The sequence below is a fragment of the Balaenoptera ricei genome, chromosome 15 (genome assembly GCF_028023285.1).
Source record: "Balaenoptera ricei isolate mBalRic1 chromosome 15, mBalRic1.hap2, whole genome shotgun sequence".
NCBI classification, from domain to species: Eukaryota; Metazoa; Chordata; class Mammalia; order Artiodactyla; family Balaenopteridae; genus Balaenoptera; species Balaenoptera ricei.
This window is the reverse complement of record NC_082653.1, coordinates 56,940,288-56,967,634: the sequence shown is the minus strand read 5'-3', so window position 1 is coordinate 56,967,634 and position 27,347 is coordinate 56,940,288. Positions and strand designations below refer to the sequence as shown.

Sequence of the window (27,347 nt, the reverse complement as noted above, 5' to 3'; positions counted from 1 at the left end):
TGCTTTGAGTTAAGAATGTTGCCTATAGCCTGAAATATACAGGATAGCTATTCTCAAGGCTCTGACCTTTAAGAGTATAACACTTTTCCATTCTTATAGAGATAAGAAAGTTGCAGAACAGAGAATAACATTTGTTTTGTTGGAGGTTTATAGGAACATCGTGACCTGAGCTAGGTGCACAAAGGATTCCGACACCAAGAAGTGTGCAACAACCAACCTGGCCCCTCCTTCGCCTTGCCTTTAAAAATACTTTGCTGAAACCCTTCAAGGAGTTTGCGGGTTTGGGGGCAAGAGCCACCTGTCTCCTCACATGGTTCTTTATACAATAAACCTGTCTCTGCTCCAAACTCTGACGTTTCAGTATTGTTTGGCCTCACTGTGTGTCAGGCACAGGAGCTTGCATTTAGTAACATATGGGAGGTAACTTGCAGGGAAAGGAATTGGCTTTGTAATATGATATACAAAGATAGGGGTTTGAATCAGCTTTTTAACCTTTGAAGTAAGCAAACTTGGGCAACTCCACTTCACTGGATTTCTACTTTATTTGCAAAAGGAAGAAAATGACACTCATCCTGCAAAGTTGCAATCCCTGTAAACATATGTAAACATCCCATCATGAGGGTTGGGCATGCAGCCAATAATATTAAATGCAAAGATACTCTTACTAATTATCATTATATTCTATGACCTAATGAATGCAAGGCATAGAGGGTGTGCCCTCATCTACTACTGAGGAAGCTGCATCGCAAGGTGGTGAAAAATATGGGCTTTGTGGTTAGAAAAAAGACCTTTATATAATATACAGATTCTTCACAAACTAGTTCTGTGATTTAGCAAATGAGATAAACTCTCCACAAAAACCTTGGTTTCATAATTTCTATAAAGGAGATCATGCTATAACATTTTTATTAGAATTGGAGGAGATGCAAAGTTTAGCACAGTGCCTGGCACAGATTAAGCGCCCAGAGTTGGCTGATGTTTTGAGTTGCTGAGTATATTGACGAGAGCAACCTAGAACTTTCCCTGTGAAATTCATCCAGAGCCAAATACCCAAACCTCATCTTCCTCCACAGCCTAGTGGTGGGGCTTCTCCTACAAGGACCATCCTGTCACTCCCTGCTTTGGGGCAAGCTCTCCTTGATAGCCTTTCCATGCAATAGAATGGGGACTCATTTATTTAGGAAATGCAGTTTTCAGCACATAAGCGAGTGCTGATCCTATTCGAAGATCCCCACAGGCTCCATCAAAGCTGAGCTGCATTCCCTCTGTAGGACAGGGAAGGACGCAGATAAAAATTAAGGCCAAATGTGGGCAGGGATGGAATGAAATCCACTAAGACAGACGCAGGGAGGAGAGAGAAGAAGCAAAGTGAATTGCAACCAAAAGGGGAGGCAAAAGTAAACAGATGTACGAGATAAACTCTTTGAAGTGGAACATTTTCAGGCTGAAAATCCTTTGCTTGGGGACTTAAATCTGGACCCTTCCGTTCCAGTTCACTGAAGTGCACTGCACTGGAATCTGGCAGATGTGTAAATTACACAAAACATCACCCAGCCAAAGGTCACTGTTCTCAAGGAGCAGGTCGTCACCGCCCTGGCTCTGAGTCCAGGCGAGGCTGGTCCTCTGGGTGGATATGGGGGACTTTAGAGCCATGAGGAACACCTGAATATTTGCTGTTTGGAGGGGCTCTGGGTGGTGGCAGGTACCTTTCCAACCCACCTTATACTCTTTCAGGATGCTAAGGCAGTCACCCAAAACAGGGCGTGCTTTGTACCCAGCCTTTTGGCAGATCACCCCAAGCCCAATCCAAAGTCTAGGGCTGTGACCAATAAAAGAAAAGCAACTTATGTCACGTTATCCCAGGTTCTGGACAAATTTTACTTTTTTCAGATGTTCTTGTATCCAAATTGCAGGAAAGGAATTGGAAAGAAGTCCATCCAAAAGTGTGGCTAAAGGTCATTCTCTGAACTGTAATGGACTCAACAAAGTGAAGTGGGGGGAGGGAGACCTACATCTACCTACTTCTGACCCAGTTCTTAGATGAATCATGGTTCACAGTGGCCAAGAGCCCATAGGAAACCAATACCTTTGTCCGGGTAATCCAGGGTCAAATACACCTGCCCTTTGGAGCTACGCAATCACAGAGCACTACATCCATCCTCTTCATTTTTAACCTTTATATTGAGATCCCAATCCACTTTCTCATCACCTAGCCTGGCATCAGGTCATGTGATCCGTGGCCAGGCTTGTGCCGACATGGACACAATCAATCCAGGTGACTTCAGCGATCACGCTAATCTCTTATATTTTTATCTTACTTTACAGTCTGTGAAGATCTTTTACACTCATTATTTTATCTGATCCTCCCTATAACCCCAGGATAACCTAGTTTCAAGACCTGGCCACCTTTCAAGTGTGACTTTGCAGACAGGTATGCCCTTCTTTTAGTACCCGCCATTTTGTGTCACTCCCCACAAAGCAGAAATGTTTATTTTCAGAAGGAGGATCCACTCAGGACCCCCTCCTTTCCTCCCTCGCAAAAGCCCACTAATAATAATAGTGTCACCAAGACTATTGTTCATTGTCATCTTCAAGTTTTCCAAGTCGACTGACTCTGCATCTCTCTCCTTTTGAGTTTAATTGTGTGTTTCTAGTCATCAGGACCTAACTCTATCTTAGATCTGCATTGCATTGGAAGATTTTTTCCTTTCCCTACTGATCACAGCTCGTGGAGTAATTTAACTCAATTCCAATTTTCCTTTGCAGGCGGGGTGCTCCCCATCCACGGAAGTGAGTTATGTGTGTTCGAGTGGTGCATCTTATGAATCTTGTTAAGCTTTGCTGCCTTATAGCCCCACTGATGGAATATTTAATCACAGAAATGAGTTGGCAGATATGATATACAGTGTGCGTGAGCTTTGCAGCCATCTTACCAGCAACTGAGAAAGGGGTGAATTTGCCATTTGTCAGGACCATGTCGACAATTGTGTATAGCCTTCTGTTATTTATTTTTATTTTGTTTTACTCACGTATGAAGATTAAAGGTGCTTTCAATCAGCAGTTTCATTGGCTAGCTATCATGATTATCCCTTAAGAGTATCACTTTTTTTAAAAAACCTTTTTATTAGATGGCAAAGGGGACTTCTCAGAATGACAGGGAAACTCTAAGAATCCCTGCTGAGGCCTCCTCAGCGGGATTCCTAAAAACTCTATTTTTAATTACACTAAATAACTTGAGAAATGCTACTGGGAACAGATATTTGCAGACATTTTACTTCTACTTAGTGCCTTCAGTTTTATTTTGACTCTAACATGGAACGCCTGTAGATGCTGGCTAGTCTTTGAAACTCACCTGGGCATTTTTCTGTATTGACTTATCAATCATTTGTCATGAGAATAAGCCTCAAGGAGTCTGAAGATGATTAGGTTTAGGAAAAATAATCAATGCTGCTGCTTAGTTTTATAGGAAAACACCCACTTGTCTTTGGAGGAGATCTATGTATGTTCATGGAATATGCTGATTTAGGTATATCTGCTTCTGGAAACTGGTATTGGATACGCATTTAAAAGGGTTCTTGCAGGTATAACTTGATGAGAGTTCAGAAAAACCACCCCCAATGAAAGACCTTTCATAACAGCTTTCTAAATGCTTCTCTTGGAATGTGTGTGAGGGAGACTGCATGTCATAATTTATCAAAGCAAATTAATACTGTTCAGCTAGTAATTAAAGATTCTCATTAAGAGGTATAACTGCTCTCCCCTCCCCTACCCTGCGTGAGCAATAAAAACGCACTCCGGGCATCAAGAGGTTACAGATGAAAATCGATAACCTGCCATTTTATAATTAAAGGGAAAATAAATGTTAGGGGAAAAGTCCACTAAATTAGGAAAATTACCTTTAGGAGAAATTGAAAATATTGATTTTAATTTACAAAATGTATGCACTTTTCATGCCCCATTCTGAGAGACAATTGGAGGCTGGGTTGTTAATTCTGCATAAGCTTCAGAAAATCAATAATTATACTACGGAAATATTGTGATCTCTGTCATTAACACAAAGTCTTATATATAGAAATGACTAATAAAATAAGGCTGGCTCTCTGTGTCAGGCAGATACAGGACTGACCTGTGAAATACCCACAGCAAACCAATGACAAGGTCTTCATTTCAGCTCTGGGGCACATTCAAAATTCCAAGATAAATCCAGACTATGTTTGTAGTTGGGGAAATTTAAAATGCCCCCTAGATTCTTAGTCATGGGTATTTAAATGGATAACATGAGGCATTATACCTGGTTATGGAAATGAATACATTCTACAGCTCTATTTTGCATATATGCATTCCACAGATGCAGGTGCCTGAAATTTTAGATTTAAGCTAGCAGGATTCTCAGTGTTTATGGGTCTCCAAGTATTTCAAAGGAATTGATTGTTCTGGAGTGCTGGATCTGTAGCCACATTTCCCCACATTTCTGAATATCATGAGCTCTGTCTACCTACATAGACCAACATACAGGCTAAAAGAGAAAGCCTCTGATTATCAAGGAGAGCCCAGATATTGGCAACACCAAACACAAATATTCAGATTTCTCAAGTAACGTTTACTTCTCCGTGCCCCCCCTATCCCCCCCCCCCCTTTTTTTTTAGATTTAAATTTACTGAAGCAGCTCATAGAAATAATTATTTGGTTGTCTGGGCTCCTGAAAGCTTCCCCTGGCACAAGCAGTTAATATGTCTGAATACTGTGGTATTTGGAATAATCCAAAATTATTACCTTACTTCTCTTCTTTAATTTGACTGATTAGGAGAGAGCAGCAGCGTAATCTACTATCAGAGGGCACAGTCAATAAGAACGATGACTTTTAACATTCATAAAATATAAAGCAAAGTAACCTGGTTGCAAAGAACACAGGCTCTTGATTTTAGCCGGCTTTTTACCAGCTGTGAAATCTTAGCCCTGTGATGCAAACCCTTTGTACCTTAGTTTCCACATTTGGAAAACTGCCATGAGGATTCAAACACATTAATTTAGGTAAAGTGCTTAGAACAGTGTCTGACCATAAAAGTACTCAATCAAGAGTAACACTTATTACAACTTATTTTTTCCCCACAGTCCAATGATCTAACTTTTGAGGCTGGGCCCAGGGCTCATTTGAATGGCTGCTCTAATGTTCTAAAAGTTATGCAGATTCATTTATTCTGGTACGTTTAAGTCATTCTGAATTGTTTCTTATGTCTTAATGGCCCCTTAAAACACCCACAGATATGCACAGAGGTTTGAAATCATTGGAAAGTAGATATTTGTTGTTTTCCTGGTTGCTTGAGCCAAAGGTGACCAGCAACTACATTGCGTGGGGCTGGAAAAATGTACTTTCCTCTCTCTGTTACAATTCGCACATTCATACCCTATCTCCTCATTGAATGGTTTCCTGCTTCTTGTTCTTGATCTCATTATTTTGGGGGAGAAAAAACATGCACGTAGGCACGTGCACAGACACGGACACACACACACACACACACACACACACACACACACACACACACGCAGAATCTGCCACCTCTTTATTCCAGAGACTCCATTTCACCCAGCACTGCCAGCAGATACACAGAAGCTGCTTTCCAACTTCCTCGTTGCCCTTTTCGGGGAGTTCATTTCTCTGAAGCTTTGGACAAAGATGTATCCCAGCAATATCTGTGCCCCCTGAATGGATAAGCTGAGCACTGAAGGACTAGTCCTCTCATGAATTAAAAGAGAATCTTTTAGACTAGTGGTACACTCAGAATTTAGCAGAATCAGCTCTCAGTTAACTTTCCCCTTATGGCAGAGAGGTGGAACATTAACTTATTTATTTCTATTTCCTCGACATTTATATGGTGCTGCTATGCACCAAACACTCTTCAGATATTAACCCATGTAATTCTTATAAATACCTGTGAGTTTGTGACTACTATCATCTCCCATGTAACAGATGAAGACGCTGAGACACAGAGAGGTTAAGTAACTCGCCTAGAATCACACAGCTGGCAAGTAGAGAAACCAGGATTCCATCCTGGGCTGCCTGAGAGTAACGTCCACGTTCCTCACTCTATGTGTCCCCTCAGGAAGTGGATCCCACCACGTAGCCATGGAAAGCCTTATAGCTAGGTCTCGCCTCCCCAATAAGAGTCAACACAACTACTTCACTATTAGAATCCCTGGTCGTAACCCAGGCTTGTAATAAAATTCACACATGAAGAACAACTACAAATATTGCCTACTTAAAATCCAGAACTCAGCTATCACATTGGGCCTTCCAAGGTTTACCATCTTTTAAAATCAAGTTGGTTTTTGTGCTAGAGTAGCTGCCTAAGTTTCCTATGTTCCTTTGCCATCCACTAGGGTCAATGTTTAGTTTTGGGAAAATGACTGACGTAGGGCATCTCAGAAGAGACAAAGAAAGGGGTGTGACTTACCATCAAGAGATTACAAAATGAGTGGATCTAAACCAACGGGTCATTGATTTCTCCTTATTAAAAAGCAAGGGCCACATCAAAGCAAGACTTCTTTTTAACATCAATGTGGCAAATCTACCAAGGTTCTCAGGTGTTCAATGCAACCTTGTTCATGAGCAGGGAAATAACAGGCAGAAGTAACAGGCTATGCTGAGCAAAAAATCTCAGTTTCTGTTGCTTCTGGGTTACTCTCTCCCCAAATCTGATGACCAAGTTTTCTGGGACAGTGGATTTGAGTGGCGGTTGGTGGGTGGCTGGGAAGGGATGAGGAGAAAGCTATATACCCTTGAAGGCAAAGCAGAGAGAAAGGGAATTGCTAAGGGAAATTGATTAATGGAAAAAGAAGGACAACTTAGCTTTCCTAGTTTTCTAAATAATCCTTCTCTTTGCAATTCCAAAACACTGGCACATTATTGGGATAATTAAGCCAACTCTCTGCTTTGCCAAGGGAATAAAAAATGCAATTCCAAATGGAAACGTACGGCTGAAAAACACGTTCAGGCACATTGAAAGAAAACAGGCATGAGCAGCTGTCCATTTGTTCAAATCTCTTGAACAAAGTCTCAATGCTTTTTTTGAGGCAAAATCAGTGTGAAATGTCACAAGGAGCCGCGGCTCCATGCTTATGCCACAATGTAACTTACATGATTCCCCTTTATTTTTTAAAAGCTTTTAAACACTTTTGGTTTTGCCTTAAAAAAAAAATCATTCAAAACTTGCTAGGATAGGAATTTATCAGTTCAGATTATTTTATAAACCCATTCTTTATGGGCAGGCAAAGCACATTTAGAAAAGACCAAGAAGACATCATGCAAAGAGAAAACTCTTTACCTGCATAGAATTCGGGACTGTACACTGCACCCACAACTGGATTCAATTTCCAGCCTTAAAACAAATACACAAAAATGTTATCATCACATTTGATTCAACAACTCCTATCATTGCAAATTAACTACAAGTCAAATGGGTTGGTGTATTTTTTTTAATTTTAAAATTTAGAGGATGTATAGTTTGGGCAGGCATAAAGAATACCTGAAAACTATACGTAGGAAAAATAGATTTATACCCTTTTTTGATTTTCTGCCAATACAAGTTAATAGCATGGAAACTATTGACCAGCTACAGATGAACCTTTTGAGAAGGATGTGATAATTCATTTCATCCCGTATCAATATTTTCTAGAGCCCCTATAATGATTTAAATTTTTTGGTCTTCTTTCATGGATCACTGCTAGATATTCCATCACATCCCTTTGTATTAAGTTCGCAAAGATCTCATGAACAGAATTCTTTGCAGAAACATATTCTGATAATTGTCATTCCTAATTGTGACCCAGAGACTCTACAGAATTCCAAAGTGCTTTTTAAATCCCAAGGAAAATGACATTTATCCACTAGAGATTGTGTGGAATACATTTCAAAGAATTCAAGAACCATAAAAATTCTTAATAAGCGTGTGATATCTAAGGTAACTTTCAAATAACCTGTATATAGGAGTAACAGAATCCTGTAATTTCCCTAATGTTCCGCATGGTGCGTTTTCTGTAAAATGAATCCTGGCCCTTTAGAAACTTTTACTCAAGAAAAGAGCAAACAAGAATATTTGCAAATCAAGAAGCTACCCTCATTACACACCCACTGGGCACTATTTCGGGAACAACCTCAAAAAATGATCATGTTTTAGGGTTTGGTGATCATTTCCTGCTCCTGCTGGTAAGTCTTTATAAAAGCATCCATCATAGACTTGCCAAAAGACAGAAGACAGGTGTGGGAAATCTCGTGTCTTTGAGGTGAAGGTCAGACATCAGAGATCCTCTACTAAATGCTCCTGAGAAAAGGCAATGGTGAGAGTTGTGATGTGAGAGAAGGTATTTGTGACAAGTACCCTCTGAGCTCTTCCCAGAGGGAGAGGGTGTGCCATCCTATTGCCTGGTCTAAGAGACGAGCTTGTAAGAACAGCTGAAGGGTGACCACAATCGACTGATCCACTCAGGAAGATAGAGGCACAATATTGCAATAGATTGGCCCCTGGATGGACCTAAGAACTCCCTAGAACTTTCCAAGAATGTTTTGTTTCTAGAAACTTTCCGTTCCAATTTGAATAAACTAGCTGGTTTACCGCACCCAGGATGATCTTAGGATAGGGTTTTCCAAAGGGTTATCCTTGGATTACTCGGGAGGCATATTAATGGGAAACTCCTGGCTGCAATTTTAGACCCAGAGAACGAGACATGAAACTCTGAGATGTATTGTCCCAGGGGCTTCTGAAACTCCATATTGTCACCTTCCTCTCGTATATTAAACACATCTTATCTTATAGAAATTCCTATAGTGGTATAAAAATAAAAATTACCCCAATCATTTCAGAATATGTGCTTTATAAATATGGAAAATGACTTTAATTTGACCAACTGAAATTCACTGCTTCCTAAAAAAGAAAATACTCAATTTCTGAGGACATGTCCACATTTTAAGTCATTTGGAATCAAAGAGAAAATAGAGCAAACTGACTGCAAATAAAGCTTCAGTGTTATCTGGACATATTTAATTTTCTCTTGCTAGTTTTTCACAGAAATCTAGAGTTTGTGAAAGAAATCTATATGGAGCCATATTAAGTGAATAATTAAGTTATGAATTTATTACCCTTCTTCTTCCCTCTGTCCTCCATCTTACAGCCTGCTTATGCCCCTACCTTTTACTGGTAGTGGAGACAGGGTCTTTTTGACACCATTGTTTCTTTTATGCATTCTTATTAACTCCCTTAAATAATTCCTTTTGCACACGAGGCTGGGACACACCATTCACTGAATGTGGATCCATTGATTATCTTTGATGTAACTATCAAAGATTGTAAGTTAGGCCAACAGTCTTTCATTTTTCTCAAAGAAACAGATTTCTCAGAGGTGTCTAAGACTGTCTAGAAATCATGTTTCTCTCATCTGCCTTTATCTTCCTCATTTCCTTGGGCTAAGAAAACTCTATCTATGTATCTATTTATCTATCATCTTTCTATCTATCTGTATCTATCATCCATCCATCCATCCATCTCTATCATCTCTCTCTCTTTCTTTATTATCTATCTATCTTTTGACTAATCAGTCAATCTCTCAGCTCTTGACAAAGCTGACCTGATGTCTTCTTAGGGCATGCTACTTAATGCCACTTTCTAACTATCTACCAATGATCTACCAGTTTACCAAGTCTTCCCATGGAAAATTTCCATTCAATATAAACATAAATAGAAACAAAATGATACTCTCCCTCCTCAGAAGATCTATGCCATCTCACATTCGTAAGTATTAATTGAGAGAGGTAATTGATAAGGTCTCCTCTACAATAAGTCAGCTGGGATCTGTGAGCAGCAAAATGAAATGAGACTGCTCAGGTAGCCATGGGAACATCAGTGCAGGTTTTCCCTTCTTCCTATCACTGGACTTTTCTCCTAAATAAGGCTGCTCTATTCCCACTGTAGGAAAAACAAAGGCTTTTCTGAACCACACCACAGGCACGAAAACTCAAATTCTCATCTCCGTCCTCCCCTGAAGCGGATTCCTCACCAAGTCTTCCCCCCTTCAGCAAATGGCATCTCCATCCACTTGGTTCCTCAAAGCAAAATTCTTGATAAATAATGCCTTGATGCTTCCCTTACCCTCATATCCCATGTACCATCCATTAGAAAATCTTGTTGGTTAGACTTTGAAAAGATGTTTCCACTCTCTCCACTTCCCTCCCTCACCAATGCCACCATTCCAGCCCAAGACATTTCTATTTCTTAGCTGGACAAATCCATGGCAACAAAGTCCTAACTCTCACCATCTTCTCTTCCTCTTTTCCTAGTGGCCAAACCAATTTTTAAAAGTAAATCAGACATGTCATCCTGCTACTCAGAATTCAATAGCTTCCTGCTGCACTTAGAACACTAATTCTTTTTTTTTAAAATTTATTTATTTAATTTATTTATTTTTGGCTGTGTTGGGTCTTGGTTGCTACGTGTGGGCTCTCTCTAGTTGCGGCGAGCAGTGGCTACTCTTCGTTGAGGTGCGCGGGCTTCTCATTGTGGTGGCCTCTCCTGTTGCGGAGCATGGGCTCTAGGCATGCAGGCTTCAGTAGTTGCAGCATGTGGGCTCAGTAGTTGCGGCTCGCAGGCTTAGTTGCTCCATGGCACGTGGGATCTTCCCGGACCAGGGATTGAACCCGTGTCCCCTGCCTTGGCAGGTGGATTCTCAACCACTGCGCCACCAGGGAAGCCCTAGAACACAAATTCTTTACCTTGACCTACAAGACCACACAATCTAACCCCAGTCCATTTGTTTTATACCAGTGTTCCCTTTTCTCCAAACTGTGGTGACACTGGCCTTTTTCATCTTTTCAAAACAACTCAAGATCCTTCTAGACCAATCTAGACCATTCTGGATTGTATCCACTACTCGCTCTGCTTGGAGAACTCTGCTCATTCCTCAAAAGTTGACCTGATATTATTTAGGTCTCCAATGTCTCCCCAGGGCAGGCTGTTTAATGCCTCTTCCTTCCCTACTCTTACGGCTGTCCCCTGATTCAATTCCCAGTTTTGTTTTCTGCATAGCGGTTAACACTGCCTGGATTTATCTTCTTTCTTTCGTTGCTTGTTCTTAATTGTTTTTATAAACGTTCTCCTTCATTAAAATTAATGGTGAAGTGAGCGGGACTGACTGCTGTCCGATGTGAATTCCCAACATCTAAAACTGTTTGGTAAATAGTCAGTGCTCCATATATTTACTTAGTTTTGCTCTAAAGGAACTGAAAGAATAAAGAGCTTTTTTTTAATGGACTCATTCCTTTTTAGCTAGGATGTCCTTCCTACTGTCAATGACCTGCTTCCCTATGTACACCTAATAAAAAAGGGCCCTGTTAGGGGTGACTGTCTTCAAGGGAAAGGCAATAAGAATCCAGCCCTTGAAAATCACCTCTGCTCAGACTTAACAGGGATCTTGCAGGCTTATGCAAATGCATGCAAATCACATGCAAATGACCTCCTAGTCCCTGTGACTCCTTCTAGTACCTGGAAGGGACCCTTGGGATCACCTTGCTGGAGACAGGAGCCTGCATTGTCAGGAAGACGGACAAAATGATCCCGGTTTCAATTTCTCAGGCAGTTTGTGTATGTCCCCAGGCCTTGCAAATTCAGAGATTTTGATCAAGGACATTAAACTGAACAATGAAGCTTACAACAAAGGGAGAACAGCTGACAAAGCCCACCGCTCCCAGCTCCCAGGGCCCCCATACAGCAAGGCAATGGAGCAGAGACCAGACATGCGGAGGTCTCACTCCATATCACACACAGGAGCTGTTCAGAGAGACCCCTCTGCGGCCCGGCCCCAAGGGGCTGCGTCCAAATCAGCGCTCTGCTCCTAAAATTTAGCTTCTCAAAGGTCATCTGCCAGCCTTCTGTACAAACACTGGCCGAGGTCCCCACTGTTAACTACAGCTGTATTGGGTGTTAAAAGACAGGTCTGAATGTGCACACAAAAAACTCTGCACGTGCCTTCTCTAGGGCTTTGCGGAGTTGGGTATCAAAGAAACACATTGAAGAAATCACCCTTAAATGTCCGGGGTTTCCATAATTCAAAAAGAGTCATGTACCACAATGTTCATTGTAGCACTATTTACAATAGCCAGGACATGGCAGCAACCTAAGTGCCCAAAGACTGATGAATGGATAAAGAAGATGTGGCACATATATACAATGGAATATTACTCAGCCATAAAAAGAAACGAAATTGAGTAATGAGGTGGATGGACCTAGAGTCTGTCATACAGAGTGCAGTAATCAGAAAGAGAAAAACAAATACCGTATGCTAACACATATATATGGAATCTAAAAAAAAAAAAGGTTCTGATGAACATAGGGGCAGGACAGGAATAAAGACACAGACGTAGAGAATGGACTTGAGGACACGGGGAGGGGGAAGGGTAAACTGGGACGAAGTGAGAGAGTAACACTGACATATATACACTACCAAATGTAAAATAGATAGCTAGTGGGAAGCAGCTGCATAGCACAGGGAGATCAGCTCAGTGCTTTGCGACCACGTAGAGGGGTGGGATAAGGAGGGTAGGAGGGAGACGCAAGAGGGAGGGGATATGGGGATATACCTATGCATATAGCTGATTCACTTTGTTATACAGAAACTAACACAACATTGAAAAGCAATTTTACTCCAATAAAGATGTTAAAAAAAAAAAAATGTCCGGGGTTTCCAAAACTGCATACCAAGGTTTTCTAAAGACATGACCTGAGGATGCCAGGGATCTTGTATTTGAAATGGTGCAGACGGCAATGCCCAAAATGAAAAGTCAGTTGCACATTGCATCTGGTTCACTCAGTAACTTTTTTTTTTTGCAACACACATTTATTGTCACACACATTTAAATTCCATCTATACAGGATTTCTGTTTCTCTTCAAACATGAGCAGAAAGAGCAACTTTACATTAAGAATCCCCCATGGACCAATTTGCTGGGGGTGACGAGGGACCACCCCACTTAACCCCCTAGTTTGTCTACTCCCTATTACATGCTGGGCTTGGAGGCCAAAGGTCAGCAATCTTTTATTGTTACCCTGTGCTGTTTTTTTCTTCTAGAAGAGACATACTTTGCTTTTCCCAGTATGAAAATGAAGGAGAGTCCCAAAAGGCCACAAGTTTCTCAGACCCTCTCTGCTTGCTTATTTATCTGACCTGGCCAGCTTCTGTTAGCATCTGAATGTTTGATCCTTAAGTTAGTATGTCTAACAGGAAACTCAGCTTACTATCTACAGGAAAAAAAAAAAAAAAAAAGAACAGGATGGCTACTTATTATTGAGATTATTGTGTAATTAAATTTTTAGGGGACTTTGTACCCCTGCCACTGTTTTGAGTATTTTATCTCCCATAATAATCACAAATACCCAATATAGTAGGTCCCATTTCTCAGGTCCCACTTGGGAAAGCTGTTATGTGGAGGGTTTCAACAGCCTGCCTGCAGTTCAATAGCCAGTGAAAGGCAGGTATGATGCCAAGTCTACTTCTCCATATAGTCTTGGGTCTTTTTGTCTCGTTTTCATCCTTCCTAAGATCTCGGAGAAAATAAAAGAGCTACATCCAACACCCATGCTTCTCCAACATCGAAGAAGTTCCTGAGAATCTGATTCTCAACTCGTTTTACAGAGGAAACATTCGATCTCCAATGAGCTCAGTAAAGCTTAACTCTTCTCTGTGGGTTGGTGTCCTCAGGAAAAATCAGCAATACAGAAGTAGCCCACCCAATTCCCTCTTTGTGGCGCTTTCTGATGGGGCGGGTTTCCAGATCCCTATATGTCATTCTACAGTCTTCTCTTATTGCCAAGTTCAAATGTCCTGGGAAACGGAATCCACATCCTCCACGATTTCATTAACTTTGGTCCTCTATAGCAGAGCCTCCTAACCTCGTGTCTTATCACGGTTAGGGTCCTGTCCTATTCATCATCAGGAACTTTGCAGTTGCTTAAAGTTTTGTTGGATGACTGACAAGACAGAAGGAGTGCATGAATGTGATGCTGGCATGGAGAGTTATATTTTTCCATGTGAAGGTGATCTCAAAATTTGATGACTCTAGTAATGCATAATTTTGCTGAAGCCTAAGTTTGATGGTTTGTGAGAATGAATGAGGTAGCTAATGAATGAATCTCATCAATCAGTTTTCTCATTTCCATGTGGCTTTATTTGTCCTCACTTCTCTTTTTTCCCCCAGCTTTATTGAGGTATAACTGATAACTAAATTTGTCTGTATTGAAGGATTGAAGGTGTACCATTTGTTGATTTGATATATATTGTAAAATTTTTGCCACAATCCAGCTAATTAACATATCCATCATCTCACATAGCTACCACTTTCTTTTTTCTTTCTTTCTTTTTTTTTTTTTCTTTTTGGTACTGATAATATCCTCTATTAACACAGTCATGCTTGTTAAGGATCTGAGAGGGCCCCATATCTTTTCAGTTATGTTGGATTGCATTTTATGGGAAATTTTACTTGTAGTGATGGTACTCATGAATTAAGGATTGAAAAAGCTTAGAAAACTACTTTTCTTGAATGCCAAAATTCTCCACCATCTCCTCTATAGAAGCCAATCATCTTTATGTAGTTAGGATCTGCCTTTTTTTTTTAAGTCAGTTCTACTGCGACTGCCCATCTACCCCTTAGGTACCATCTTCAGTCCATGTGACAGGATAAGCCCCTGAGTACCCCCTTTTGGGTACACAGATTAGAGACCCATATGACTTATTTCTGGAAACTAAGAATGCATGGTTCCCCGGAATGGGATGTGGGATGTTTATGCCAACATACCAAACTGGGAATTGGGGGATGCACATTTAATAATCTTTCTGTTCCTGTAGCCGGTTGCTTGAGTGCAATTCTGTAAGATGACAGGGGAAAGCAATGCACTCATAACACATGGGCATGGCCACAAGATTTTGTTATTTCATAATAAAAGAAAAAGGCTTCACTAATCACTCCATCTCCTCTAGCCTCAAATTTTACAGCTTTACCCCAGGAAAACTATGTCTTCTTTATAGGACTTCATGTGGACCCAGTGCATCTAAAATGCTTAACGTAATGCCATACACTCAGTGTTCCAGAGATGTTGGCTATTAATAAATAGGCTTTGAATTGTGTCTCCAAGGCCCACAGGTCCAGTTTTCAGCCCCTGGGTATGTCATTAATCAATAGCACTTTCTTTAAAATAAATATGCCTACATATGGCTTAAGGAATAATATTTGGCTTCCCTTGCTTTATTTTCTCACATAAGCAGCAGACGTGAACATCTATGCATATGCATGAAAGCATGCGTGGTGCAAACACACACACACACACACTCACACGCACACGCACACACAGTTGCTACTTCATAATTAAAGAAAGTGCCCAGTAGTCATGTTGGTGTCATTGTGTACTAGCTTGCAAGAGCAAGTTGCAGAGCTATCATTTTTACCCAAGTAGAAAGTTTTCATGACATGTAACTCAGTGGTTTGCTTCATTTTATCACTGGGCATTCAAAGTCTGTTGAAAAAAGTTTTTATACCATTTAAGGTTATGTCTTGGGTTGTTGGAGCTGGGAAAATGGGTCAGCAGAATAAATAATTCTTCTGGTCTTTCTCCTTAGACTCCTATTATATTGAGGGTATATTTCTGTTTAATTTTGCCCCTTTTAAAAATAAGAACAAACTGGCTTAGCCTAATTGGTAGCCATTTGCACAAGTAAGAAGAAAAACAAAAACAAAACTACCAAATGCTTGTAGTATTGTTTATAACAGAAAAAAAAATTGTCAATCAGTATGTAAGGTGGGAATAAACCCATATATTCATTTTATGGAATATTATGTAACCACTAAAAAGAATGAATGTAGTCTGTATGTATTAACATTGAAAGAACTCCATATGACTTATAAAAGCCAATTAGAAATGATATGTACACCATGTTCATATAAAAAGCATGCACACACTACTGTGAATGTTATAAATATATACTGACTACATATATATACAAGAAAGTGCAAAATAAAGGTATAGACAATAATCTGTAGTAGTACCTTCTGAGGAGGTAGCTGGGAAACCAAGGTGGCAGTAGTGTCATTCAAAATATATTTTAGCCTTTTCTTCCCCCCCTTTTTCCTTCCCTCCTTCCTTCCTTCCTTCCTTCCCTCCTTCCTTCCTCCCTTCCTTCTTCTCTCTCCCTCTCTCTCTTTCTTTCTTTTCCTTTTTTAATGTCTGTATTTCCATGTTTCATGTGTAATTAAAATGTTAAAAATGGAAAATTCCATAAATTTTTCCTTAAGACTGTAATAAAATTGTTATTTTTTTTAAATCTATGAAACAAAAAATATATTCCAGTCTCACAATTCAACTCAACCATTAACATTTTGGTGTAATGCCTACCTTAATTCAAATCATGCTATACATATAATCTTCTTATTTTAAAATTTTTCATTCATTATGAGGCCCTTTGTAGTCTTCATCCTACACATTTTAATGACTCTAATATTCCACTAAGCTCTAACTTTAACTTACTACATTACATTCTTTCTAATTCTGGTACAATTAAGTATGGGATTAGCATATCAGCAGCCTCCCTCCCCCCATATATCTTAAGAGACATTTTTTCTGAGGATTAAAGAATCAAAATGTGTAAACATTTTAAATAATTCTTCATACATATTAAATCCTTATTATGAAGCGTCTTGAGATGTCTTCTTCTAGAGCAAGGGCAGAAATGCCTTGTCCTGAAGGGGTCTGCAATACACAGCAACACCCTCACCTGCCTCCAAATGCCACTGGTGGGCAACCAGTTCTCACTATGGAACTGGTCATGAGGGACTCTCTAAGGCACTTGAAAAGCCTAATAGCTCCACAGAAGATTCAAAGCCAGAACCAAATTCTGCAGTCCCACTTCTGGGGATGATTAGTGATCAGTGAGGAGGTGGTGATGAAAAAAGAAACAAACAAAACTTCCATCCTCCTTCAACTAACTCTAATAACAATAAATTAAATTACCCAAGTAATTCCCAAATAAGTACTGTATCTCACTCACATGGGAGTTATTATAGAGAGACTGAAAGAAGGACATGCACTCTTAACCCGAGAACTAAATTTGCCTTTGTCATGAAATTTATCTTATTGATTCAAGTGGTTCACTGTAGCAGGTCAGCAGCAAGGACACAGTAGCCATGCTGAGGCAAATATGGCTTGTTGAAACAGATTCCCCAGTTAAATTACTTAATAGATTCTGAGGTAGAGACAATTTCTTGTAAAAGGCCAATCTCTACTTACCATTTGTATAAGGGTTGACAGTCTTTTTATTTGTCATTACACGTGCTGTGGCATTATTTACCTATGTACATAGAAAACTCAAATAAGCACATATTCCAGGGCCAGTCCACAGTTCAATTAGTTGCATGCATTATGACTGTGATTACTTATTAAAAAAAAAAAAACACCAAAAACTAAAATGCATTTTAATTTATAAAAGGCAGTAGGTGCATAACAAAATCATACATTTTTATAATTACATTTACTTCATAACCATTTTAACTTAACAAATCATTTCAATAAAGCAATGTCATATCATTTAAAAGTTTAATACGGAGACAGTAAAAGCAAATTAAAAGGAACTGCATAATTGAAGACTGAAAAGCATGCGTGTACTCCATGGTAACACAGAAACAATAAATAGTTTTTAAACATAAAATAAGGTTCATATGAAGGAACATGCAGTGGAATAGAAGAGGGGAGAGACAAGGTACAAGGGAACATAAATGTCAAAAAAAGGACAAACAAGTTTTAGCCGTATGCAACACTTTAAGAGGGAAGAACCATCGGGAAGCAACATCTAGCATTCAACACTTGGAACAAGAGCCTTTTACATCGCAAGAATTAACAAAATCATTCAAGCTTTAAGTCACAGCTAACAAAAGGATAAAAGAGAGGGTGCATTGTTTAACACAATATGGAGTTAACGATCTGAGTAAGATGTGCACTGGTCATATCTCAATCCAGTCAGTGCCTCCCAGGCTAGCTTAGAACGTACACTCAGTTACAGGCGTACCAATATCCAAAAAAATAGAGCATCAAGAAAACTTAATACAACAAGTCAAAAAAATTCACGTGGTATATATATGTATAGAGATATATCAGCACTAAATACGTGAAACGGCAGATGGATTTCACCACTTACCATTCACCACCATCGCCAGCATGGGTTTGTATACAGTTACCATGGTTACTGAGAGTTTGGTGAGGGGCCTAAGGGTTATCGTCGAGGGTGGGAGGAAATGAAAGGCAAAATATGCAACATCTTACTCCAAAGACTAAAGCATTTTTAACTGGTATTTTTTCTTTTTTTTTTTTAAGTTTTAACAAATACGACCCTGTGGTCATTTTGAGGGAGAGTCAGTGGTAGAAAGAGCAGATTCTGAGTATCGGAATTTTAGCGTTTATTTTTTTCCATGAAGAAGGGCCAGATATTGAACAGGAAATCCTGTTTGGTTATTCACTTTGTGATCAACAGAATATAAAGTTCAAACTGGCTTCTTAAAAAAACAAAAAAAAAAAGAAAGGTTTCATGACAAAAACCTCTCTTTTTTTTTTTTTTTTTTCCCAAACAATCATTCTCTCGAATGCCATTTCTTTCACAATTTGGCTTAATTTGCACACCACTGTGGATCCCTCATCAACCCTGTAGTGGAAAGAAAAAGAAAAGGAAAAAAAAAAAAGAAACTGCTCTGTATTTTGTTTTGTTTGGCAACACTCTCTCCACTGCTTGGAATCTACTGCACCCAATGGTTATAAGACATGAAAAATAAAATAATTTAAAAAACCCTTTCAGATTAACCTTTCTTTTGTCTCACTTTTGCCATCCACCTTTCAGCAGTAATAAGAGTAACATAATAAAGGAAATTTTAAAAAAAGTAAGGCCAGTTTTCCTTTTTATATATAAATATATAAATATATATATATATAAACAATGAGAAGGGAGTAGGGTCACATACAAGACACAATGATGCATCTGAAACAACAAATGAGCATGAAGCAGACACTTATCAAAAAGATGAAAAGGAAAATATTTTGGACATGCACCTCGATTTTACGGCCCTCTACCACGGTGCCGTGTAATTTCTCCCTCGCCCTGTCCGCATCGGCACTATTTTCGAAAGTTACGAAACCAAATCCCTGCATGCAGGAGGGAGAAGGGAAAACAACATGCAGATTATTATTTTCAGTCAACGACCACTGTGGAACGTTCTCTCGCTTTAATTTCTATTTCTTGTCCTGGCTTCAGTTCTGTAACATGCAAATTAGAGAAATTATAAGAGTACTAAAATGTGCAATAAGTAAGCGACAAATGTGAACAAGATTTTTGTTTTCTGTCACCCGTTAACTGTCACCCCTGAAGAATTCAAAGAATGATACCAGAAATACCTTTCTAAATGTCACTACAGAAGAAAAGAAATTTAACGGAAAGAAAATGAGATCAAAATAAATGTACAGTGTCTTCACAGAGAAGAAAATGAAATAACGAGGAAAAAAAAGGGAACCACTTTCTTGACATGCAAATTAAGAAGAAAAGAAAAGAAAACATGTGCACAAAATTCAACAATGAATGCCAGAATCTTCTAACATTGCCTACAGAGTCATGCTGTGTGGTTTTAAGACCATCTCTTCTCCATGCAGTTTTAGGGTTATTCAAATTTGTCAATTCTACAGCCTTTATGTCTCAAAAAATAAAAATTAGAAGCCTAAAAAAAAGGAAAGACCTTTTTTTATAATAAATCTTAAACTCTGATCTAATAAGCAAAATAATCCCATGAAATGAATAGAAATAAACATCAATTGATTAATAATGCAAACAGTTCAAGTAACATTTTTGTATTAATACTTCCCCTCTGACCCCACAAATAATATACACGCTTCGGAATTTGTCAACTTTCCCGACTACTTTATTAACCCAAAAGGGAAATGTGTATTCATATGGTAAAGTCCTAAGACTTTATGCTGGTATTCATTTATCAAATCAACTGGTAGAAAATAAAGAAGCTCCTTTAATAGAATGTTATTTATAATAACACTCTGGGAACTTTTATTGATCAATAACAAATATACCCTTTTCTGCACCCCTGGCATATTTTGTTTAATATTTCAGCCTCAAAAAACAACCCCCCAAACATCGCATTGCCAAAAATCCATCCTTTTTCTTCACTGACACTGTTCCTAAGAAGAGTACAGAAAATATGACACATTATTTTTAAAACCCCTAAAAATATTTGTACATCTTGTTCAGAAATATACACCAACCGTTTGAAACAATTCCAGTGCAAATATGCCCAGCTCGTTCTGGTCTTCACAGTGTAAACTGGGTGAAATAATGCAATGTGCCAAGACTCCTCTTTGTGTTCAGTAATCTTTACATAAAGGAAAAATGCTAGCTTTAAGCTTAGCTGGGGCAGTAGGACAGTCTGTCCTACTAATAAAATAGACCGTCATTACAAATCACAGCTAGTCATTAGTTAACTCTCAGATCCTCATTAGATTGCTAAAGGGATGTCCAAAACTCAGGGTATTTAGAGAGCTGTTACCCAGTGCTTTAACTAAGAGAGAACTTTCCAATATTAAGATGGGCTCATGCATAGAGGAAACTAGCTGTGGATGTCTTCAAGTTAGATTAGATAATTATCTGATAGAGAAAAAAATTAATTATTCACTTGGGGGATTAGGCTGAATTACCCTTCATATTTCCCACAGTGAGGGTCCATGATTAGGGTAGGTCTGAACTATTTGATTAACCTAAGGTTACGTGCTTAGAAGGATGCTACTTAGTTCTGTACATCACTGGTAGGATGGCCACATTTGGTACTCAAAGATACATGCCGATTAGTTTTGAAATAATAGCTCTTCAACAGGCAAAAGACAGAATTTGGGGGAGGGGGTCGCTCTATTTGATGGCTCTGACTCTTAGCCAGTGGGTCCCATGCTTAGTTGTACATCAGAAGGAACTGGAGAGCATATTAAACATTCAGATTCCTGAGCCCTGACCCATATCTATCGGATCAGAATCCCAGAGTGGAGCCCAGAAATCTGCCGAAAAAGTTACCTATGTGGCCCAGCAATTGGGTTTCCATGGCCTCTCGTACCACCAAGCACCATCAAAAGGATTCAGTTCTTTGAATGAAGTAGAATATTACATTGCCAGTTTCTATAGAGCAATTTAGGGAGTGGAGTGAGTTTTTGAGATGAATATCTATCTGACTTGGTGATTCGTATCTTAAACCTAGGGGTCAGCCAAAATCACATAGGAATGTTCTCTTCCTGACCTCTAAGCCCAGTGCTCTAGCATCCATAGCCGTGCCATACATTTAATAAGTAATTAGGGAAACTAGGACTCCGGCTCTATCTGGGGCAATTCTCTCACTTGGCAAGGAAAGGAAATCCACAGTCCGATGTGATTTATCGACGGAGGGCTTGGTGGCACCATTGTTGTCGATAGGCACTAACAGTCGGTGTCACCGCAGTGCTGGAAAGAACACAGGCGGGAGGAACTCGAACATGCCACCCACCTGTCTAACACAGTCCCAACGAATCGAGTCATTGTGATTCTGGTCTGAACCCAGAGCAAACCATACTGGCCTAAAATCTGCATCATGTATGTCAGGGAGAGGTGAAAGTGAAGATAAAAATCTATTCTGAACCCCGAGTTCATAAACTAAAAAGGAATTCTACTCCATTTTCACTTTCCTTTGAAGTAAAAAAAATATATTGATTCTCTTTATTATTATTTTTACTCTCATTATTTTCTGCTAAACTTTTTGTTTTGTTTTGTTTTGTTTTGTTTTGAGTGGCTCATTTCAACCTGCTGAGATGCCTAGTTGAGATCTGGCAAAGCTGGGTTCATGAAGACCTTGCTCCAGACTCAGTCCCCCAAATACCAAAGGGATTCTCCTACGTGTGCCATTGGACAATCCTACCTCCCACCCAGGTAAGAAGTGCTATGATGTCCCTGGGTCAGAAGATGGCCAGATTCTCATCTGGGGAGCTACACCATAATCAGAGACCACCAGCTGGCCATTTTTAGGCACCCTCTCCACCAAGCACAGGTGCTGTTTCTTTTGACCTGCCTCGTGGTCAGAATTCTATCTTAAGCAAAATGTAACTTGCAGAATATTCTTAAAATATTTTGAATATTTTTATCTCAGTCTTAAAAAGGGGATCAAAAGAAGCACCTTCTGGACTTGGCCTGGAGAGCACAGGAAGGAACTGAGTGCAATGCAATAACCCTGTAAAGATCAAGTGTGCACGAGGGGCTGCATGGGGGGAGTCAGATGCTCCCTAAGTGCTGGCGGAGAGACACTGCTTCCCAGGGTTCACCTTAACAGAGAAGGGGGAGCTAAGAGAAGGAGCAATCCTTCAGGGGAAGAGAATCTGGGATATTTGTGCCCTATGATGGGAAGGCATGACCCCTAGGCAGATAATGGCGACCCTAACGTGGACCAGCCGTGACTTGTTTATTTTTAAATCTTTTTGTGAAACATAAATTCTGATCTTCCTGTATCCCAGTTATTTTTCTACTTTAGTCTTGTGGGATATATCTAGGCGATATCTTCCCTTTTTGTAGTAACACAAATACAATATTTTATAGCTGAAATAAAGGCTCTGAAGTACCCAGGATGGATGCGTGCGCTGACTTTTCATCTTACATGAAAATCTGATTCCACTAGTTTCTGGTGCAGAGAACTCCTATCACCTAGAGGAGGAGAGCTGCTGATAAGGGTCTGAAGGCTTATTTTCTTGTGGGACTAAGGGCTTTACGACCCACTTGTTCCCAATCGCCTTTTCACACGCAGCCCCTTCTCCCTGGAAGACCATCTTCCCTCCGTCCCTTCCCTGGGAAACCCTGACTCATCTTTTTCTCGCAGCTTAAATGCCACTTCTCCCAGAAGCCCTCCCAGCTTCCAACAAGATTGGTCTGCCTGCTTGGAGTCTCAGCAGCCTCTTCTTCGCTAGAGAACACAGCGAACTCTATTGCATTTGTTTGTCTTAAGGATCCGTCTCTCAGGCTACTCTGGAAAGTCTGTGAGAACAGGAAGCACCTCTGTCTCGCTCACGTCCGATTCACCAACCTTGTACTGGAATGCAACCAATACTATAGACATCACTGAATCAAAGGGCAGACTGCATTTCCTAGGTCTATGAAAAAGGAGCTATCTCTGGCTGCACCCCCCAAATGGAATGTTTCAGAGGTAAACACAACATTTTTAAATCTCCTAAAAGGAAAAATGAATGATAGGCTCTCTCACCCTGAAATGCTATCTCATTCCATTTTCCAAGTCTGGCAGATCTTTTCTGAAAGTGATTTCCTTGCTTACTTGCTATCCTTCTATACATGAACTTGTACATTATACATCCCCAGGATGATATAGATACTGCTTGTGTGTATATAGGTGTACATGCACAGGCGCATGCGCGCGCACACACACACACACACACACCAAACACCCACATTGAGCCACCCTCATTGAGCACTGAGTGGCTGTCTTGGGATGGTCCCCAAAGAGGATGGCCAGAAGGTCAGCTCCTGGCTTGTAAGGGCTCCCCCATTTCCTGGCTGCTTCTCCAGTACCAAAGGATGAAAATCAGGTCATACCAACAGTTCAGGTTTCTCAACAATTAAAGTGGAAATGTTCCCTTAAATAAGACCTTTTCCCGTAAAGGATAACGTCAAGTGCGAAAGAAAGATATCCCTGTGTGAGCTGTTTCCTTCATTCAACAGTTCCCAACTGGACTGTCTCCATGACATTCCAGTGGTACTGGTCAGCTCCCACACCTGCAAGACCAGTTCTTTCAGAGGGAGCAAACCCACTGAGAGAGGCTATTTTTGATGGTTCTTAATCAGAAAAAAAAAAAAAAAAAAAAAAAAGGCTTCACAGCTTCACAAAATCAATCTCTTGATGCAGCAAATTTAAATGGTCTTATTCCTAAAGCCCTAGAGACAGGCTAATCACGAGAATGAGGGAAGAAGTCTTAAAAATAGCACCACCATTGTCCTTTCAAAATAGCAAACGATATTCTTCTAATGTCCTTAAACAGCTCTCGAAAAATATTAAATAGCTTCCTCCAACTTGCAAAAGTTAACAAAACAAAGTACACGTGGAATATAATTTTTTTTAAAAAAAACCTTTAAAGGCAGCAGTGCTAGGACTCAGGATTAGAAGAAAGTTGGCCAACATCTTCTGTAACTTTGCCCAGAATACATCAGTCCTGAGTGAAAGGGATCAGGCACGTTTTTCTCTTAATGCACTTGACTTTGCACATATAGAAATAGTACCTGTAATGCTTTTCATACCAGAGCAGAAAGAGAGTTAGCTTATTTTTCCCCCAGCCTGGAGGTCAAACTACTGACATATTACAAGGATGACCGTAAAACATCTGAAATTACAGAAAAATGAGGAGCTCCCTAAAGTAGCAAAACCAGAGGGTATAATGAATTTTCTTTTTTTTTTTTACACTCATCTGGCATATCACAACACCATTTTGACTGTGGAAAAGAGAATACTGGCATTTTCTTTCTTCAATTCAATCAGCATTATCCTATTCGGTTAATACTAAACCTATTTAGGACGGAGAGGGTACAGACTGTCCAAGGAATAATAAAGGATTGCTTTGTGGGGAGGAAATGGTTACTATACCCAGGAGACTGGCTCTTGCCCCCTTAGGTAAAACCTGTTCTTAGTAACCCTCCTGGATGCTGGCTTGTCCCAAATTGCCTGTGTATGAAAAGCTCTGGGGCTGAACCCGGGATCTCTCTGTGCTTGGTAATCAACTTCTCTCCATCCCCACTTTCACAGTCTGGGGATGTGAAGGCAGCTGAACATTCCTGGCGGACCGGAAACCAGGCAGAGTTACTGAACGTGTTCACTTTCTAGTTCCTGATGTCAATATTCAAGTCTTTTGCAGCATCCTTCCCTGTTAACCACAGTATCTGCGGCTGCTCTGCCAAATGCACTGCTTTCCTCCAGGGAGATTCTGATGGCTCCCTTGCGTTTTCCATCAATGCAGGTAGAAGCAGGACGCTTTAGCAACCTCCAAGCCCCAGGGGGCAAAGGGCTAGTTTGCATTCAAACGAAGCGTGGGCATGTGTCGAAAACAGGAAGACACAGGGTTTATCAGTTTAACCACAGCCCTGGTAGGTCGGTTAAAACACAGATTGCTGGGCCCCAGTTTCTGAGGATCTGATTCAGTAAGGTCTGGGTTGGACCCTGAGAATCTGCATTTATAAATTCCCAGGTCGTGCTGACGCTGCCGGTCTGGATACTGCTCTTAGATGACCACTGATACAGAAGATGTTTTGGAAGACTTGGGCTTTTTTTTTTTTTTTTTCTACCAACCTATTTCCATTTTGAAGTTGCTGGAGTTTGACCATATAACCTCTGATTTTTACTAACACTGTTAGCTCTAAGAAAATCTACTTAAAAATTGGTTTCCCAGAAAAAAAAAAAAAAGCTAACTAAAAGCAACGGCAAATTGCAAAATGTGGGTGAGTACACAGACTAATGGATCAAGTTTTATTCAAAAGGTTGGTGTATATGAGGTTTTCTCCCCTACAACCCAGGAAAAGAACTGCACTTTATTAATACAGAATAATCACATATTTACCTGCTCATGAGACTATCAACTCACTTTTTAATATAAAGAACATAATTATCACTGAAAAACAAAAATGTAGCAACATTATTTTTTTAAGCATTGGTAGTTTTCCTCTGGAAAATTGATATATAGACATCTACAGATATATATAAAACAGCAATTTAAAATTACCCCCTCATACATTTTAAACTGAATCCAATGTAGTCCCCACCATTTTGGAAACGGGAGGTAGTCCCTAAAGGAATTCCCAAGGAAGTGTATTTTCACAACGTAATGATTAAAACAGTGCAGTTGTTTCCCCGTATTTATAACAAGCGTTTCAACGTAAGCTAAACAATTCTAAAGTGAATGAAGTTGCTTACCTTTGAGCCTCGCTCATTAAAAATAATTTCAACATCTAAGATTTTACCAAATTGCTGCAAAGAAATAGAAATATTTTATAAGCAAGAAGAGAAACAGACTGAATCATATTATGCACATGGGTAATTGTGCCCCAAGTCAGAATTTCTTTTCTCTTTTCATATCAAGGATATACATTTTATGTTGTTCTTTCATTAAACGATGCACTTGAACCAAGAGAAAATACAACCGCATGTATTATTTCCAAATTATGGCATATCCCATCATATAAGCTATCAGAATAGGGGGCCAGTACCAAGTATGTAACCAAGAGGTTAATTCCACTTTTCTTTCTTGATATGCGAGTGATTGCCTTCCCAGGCACTGAGCAGCAAAGATTAAAAACAGCTAGTATATACAAGGACTCTTCTAGGCTATGTCACTAGCCACTGGGCAAAGCGCCCTTGGTGAAGTGGGATTTTCATAGTAAAATATCCAACTAGAATGGCATGTTGAGGATTTTGGACCTTCGTTCTGCAAAAGCCAGGAGCAGCCAGGCCATAAGAGAGAAGTCAAGATAAAAGGAAGATCCATTACACAGACACCCATCACAAGCAAGAAACCAGCATAGTTGTGGTCTATCCTCAGGCTGAAATGTACTTCTTTCAAGATGATTCTCCATGTTGTTAAACAAACAGATTTTAGACAATTAGCGTGAATAGGCTTTACAAAAAGTGGAAGAAACACAACACATTCCAATCTAGAAACAAAGTTTCAGATGACAAATACATTAGGTAGCCTGATAAAATACAGATGCTTAGTTAAATTTAAATTTCAGATTTTTCAGGATAAGTGTACCCCACACAATATTTGGGACATACTTATACTTAATAAAATATTTGTTATCTGAAATTCAAATTTCTGATATTGTGTCTTGTATTTTGTAACTTCTACAACTAGTAACAGACTACCTTAGTAGTCCTAGTGACAAACGCACATTAGTCTGTAATTCACACTTAAAAAATGGGAACATGGACCCCGCTCCAAAAGCATCTGATAATTCAAAATCCTTTTCCCTGATGCTGGAATCCTTTCTGTTTTCTTAGATCACATGAGGTCGAATGGGCATTTTTTGAGTGTGGTCTGTTCTACATGAGTACAGGTGGGAGACAGTAGCACAAAAGTGTGTGACAAGGCCCAGGGGAAAATCAGACAGAAATTTTACCCTGATGCAGAATGAGAGCAAATGCCTGTTTCAGTGATTAAAAAACAAACAGAACAACATAAAGTAAAATTTCCATCCTCTTTTTCCCTGATTTTGAGCTTTCCT

The 27,347-nt window shown here is 39.7% G+C and overlaps 1 protein-coding gene across 19 annotated transcripts in view; it reads right to left on the bottom strand.

Annotated features, from left to right (window-relative positions):
- RBFOX1 (RNA binding fox-1 homolog 1) overlaps window positions 1-27,347 on the bottom strand; it is a 2,209,300-nt gene that overhangs the window by 98,653 nt on the left and 2,083,300 nt on the right. For all 19 annotated transcript variants that reach the window (XR_009497779.1, XM_059898915.1, XM_059898899.1 and 16 more), the window contains 4 exons: window positions 26,041-26,094; window positions 19,121-19,213; window positions 17,315-17,375; window positions 7,323-7,376 (listed from right to left, as the gene is read on the bottom strand). Coding sequence is in view for 18 of the 19 variants with exons in the window: in XM_059898915.1 (XP_059754898.1) it covers window positions 7,323-7,376; window positions 17,315-17,375; window positions 19,121-19,213; window positions 26,041-26,094 (262 nt within the window). In the remaining variant the exon portion in view is untranslated. The remainder of the gene's footprint in view (window positions 1-7,322; window positions 7,377-17,314; window positions 17,376-19,120; window positions 19,214-26,040; window positions 26,095-27,347) is intronic.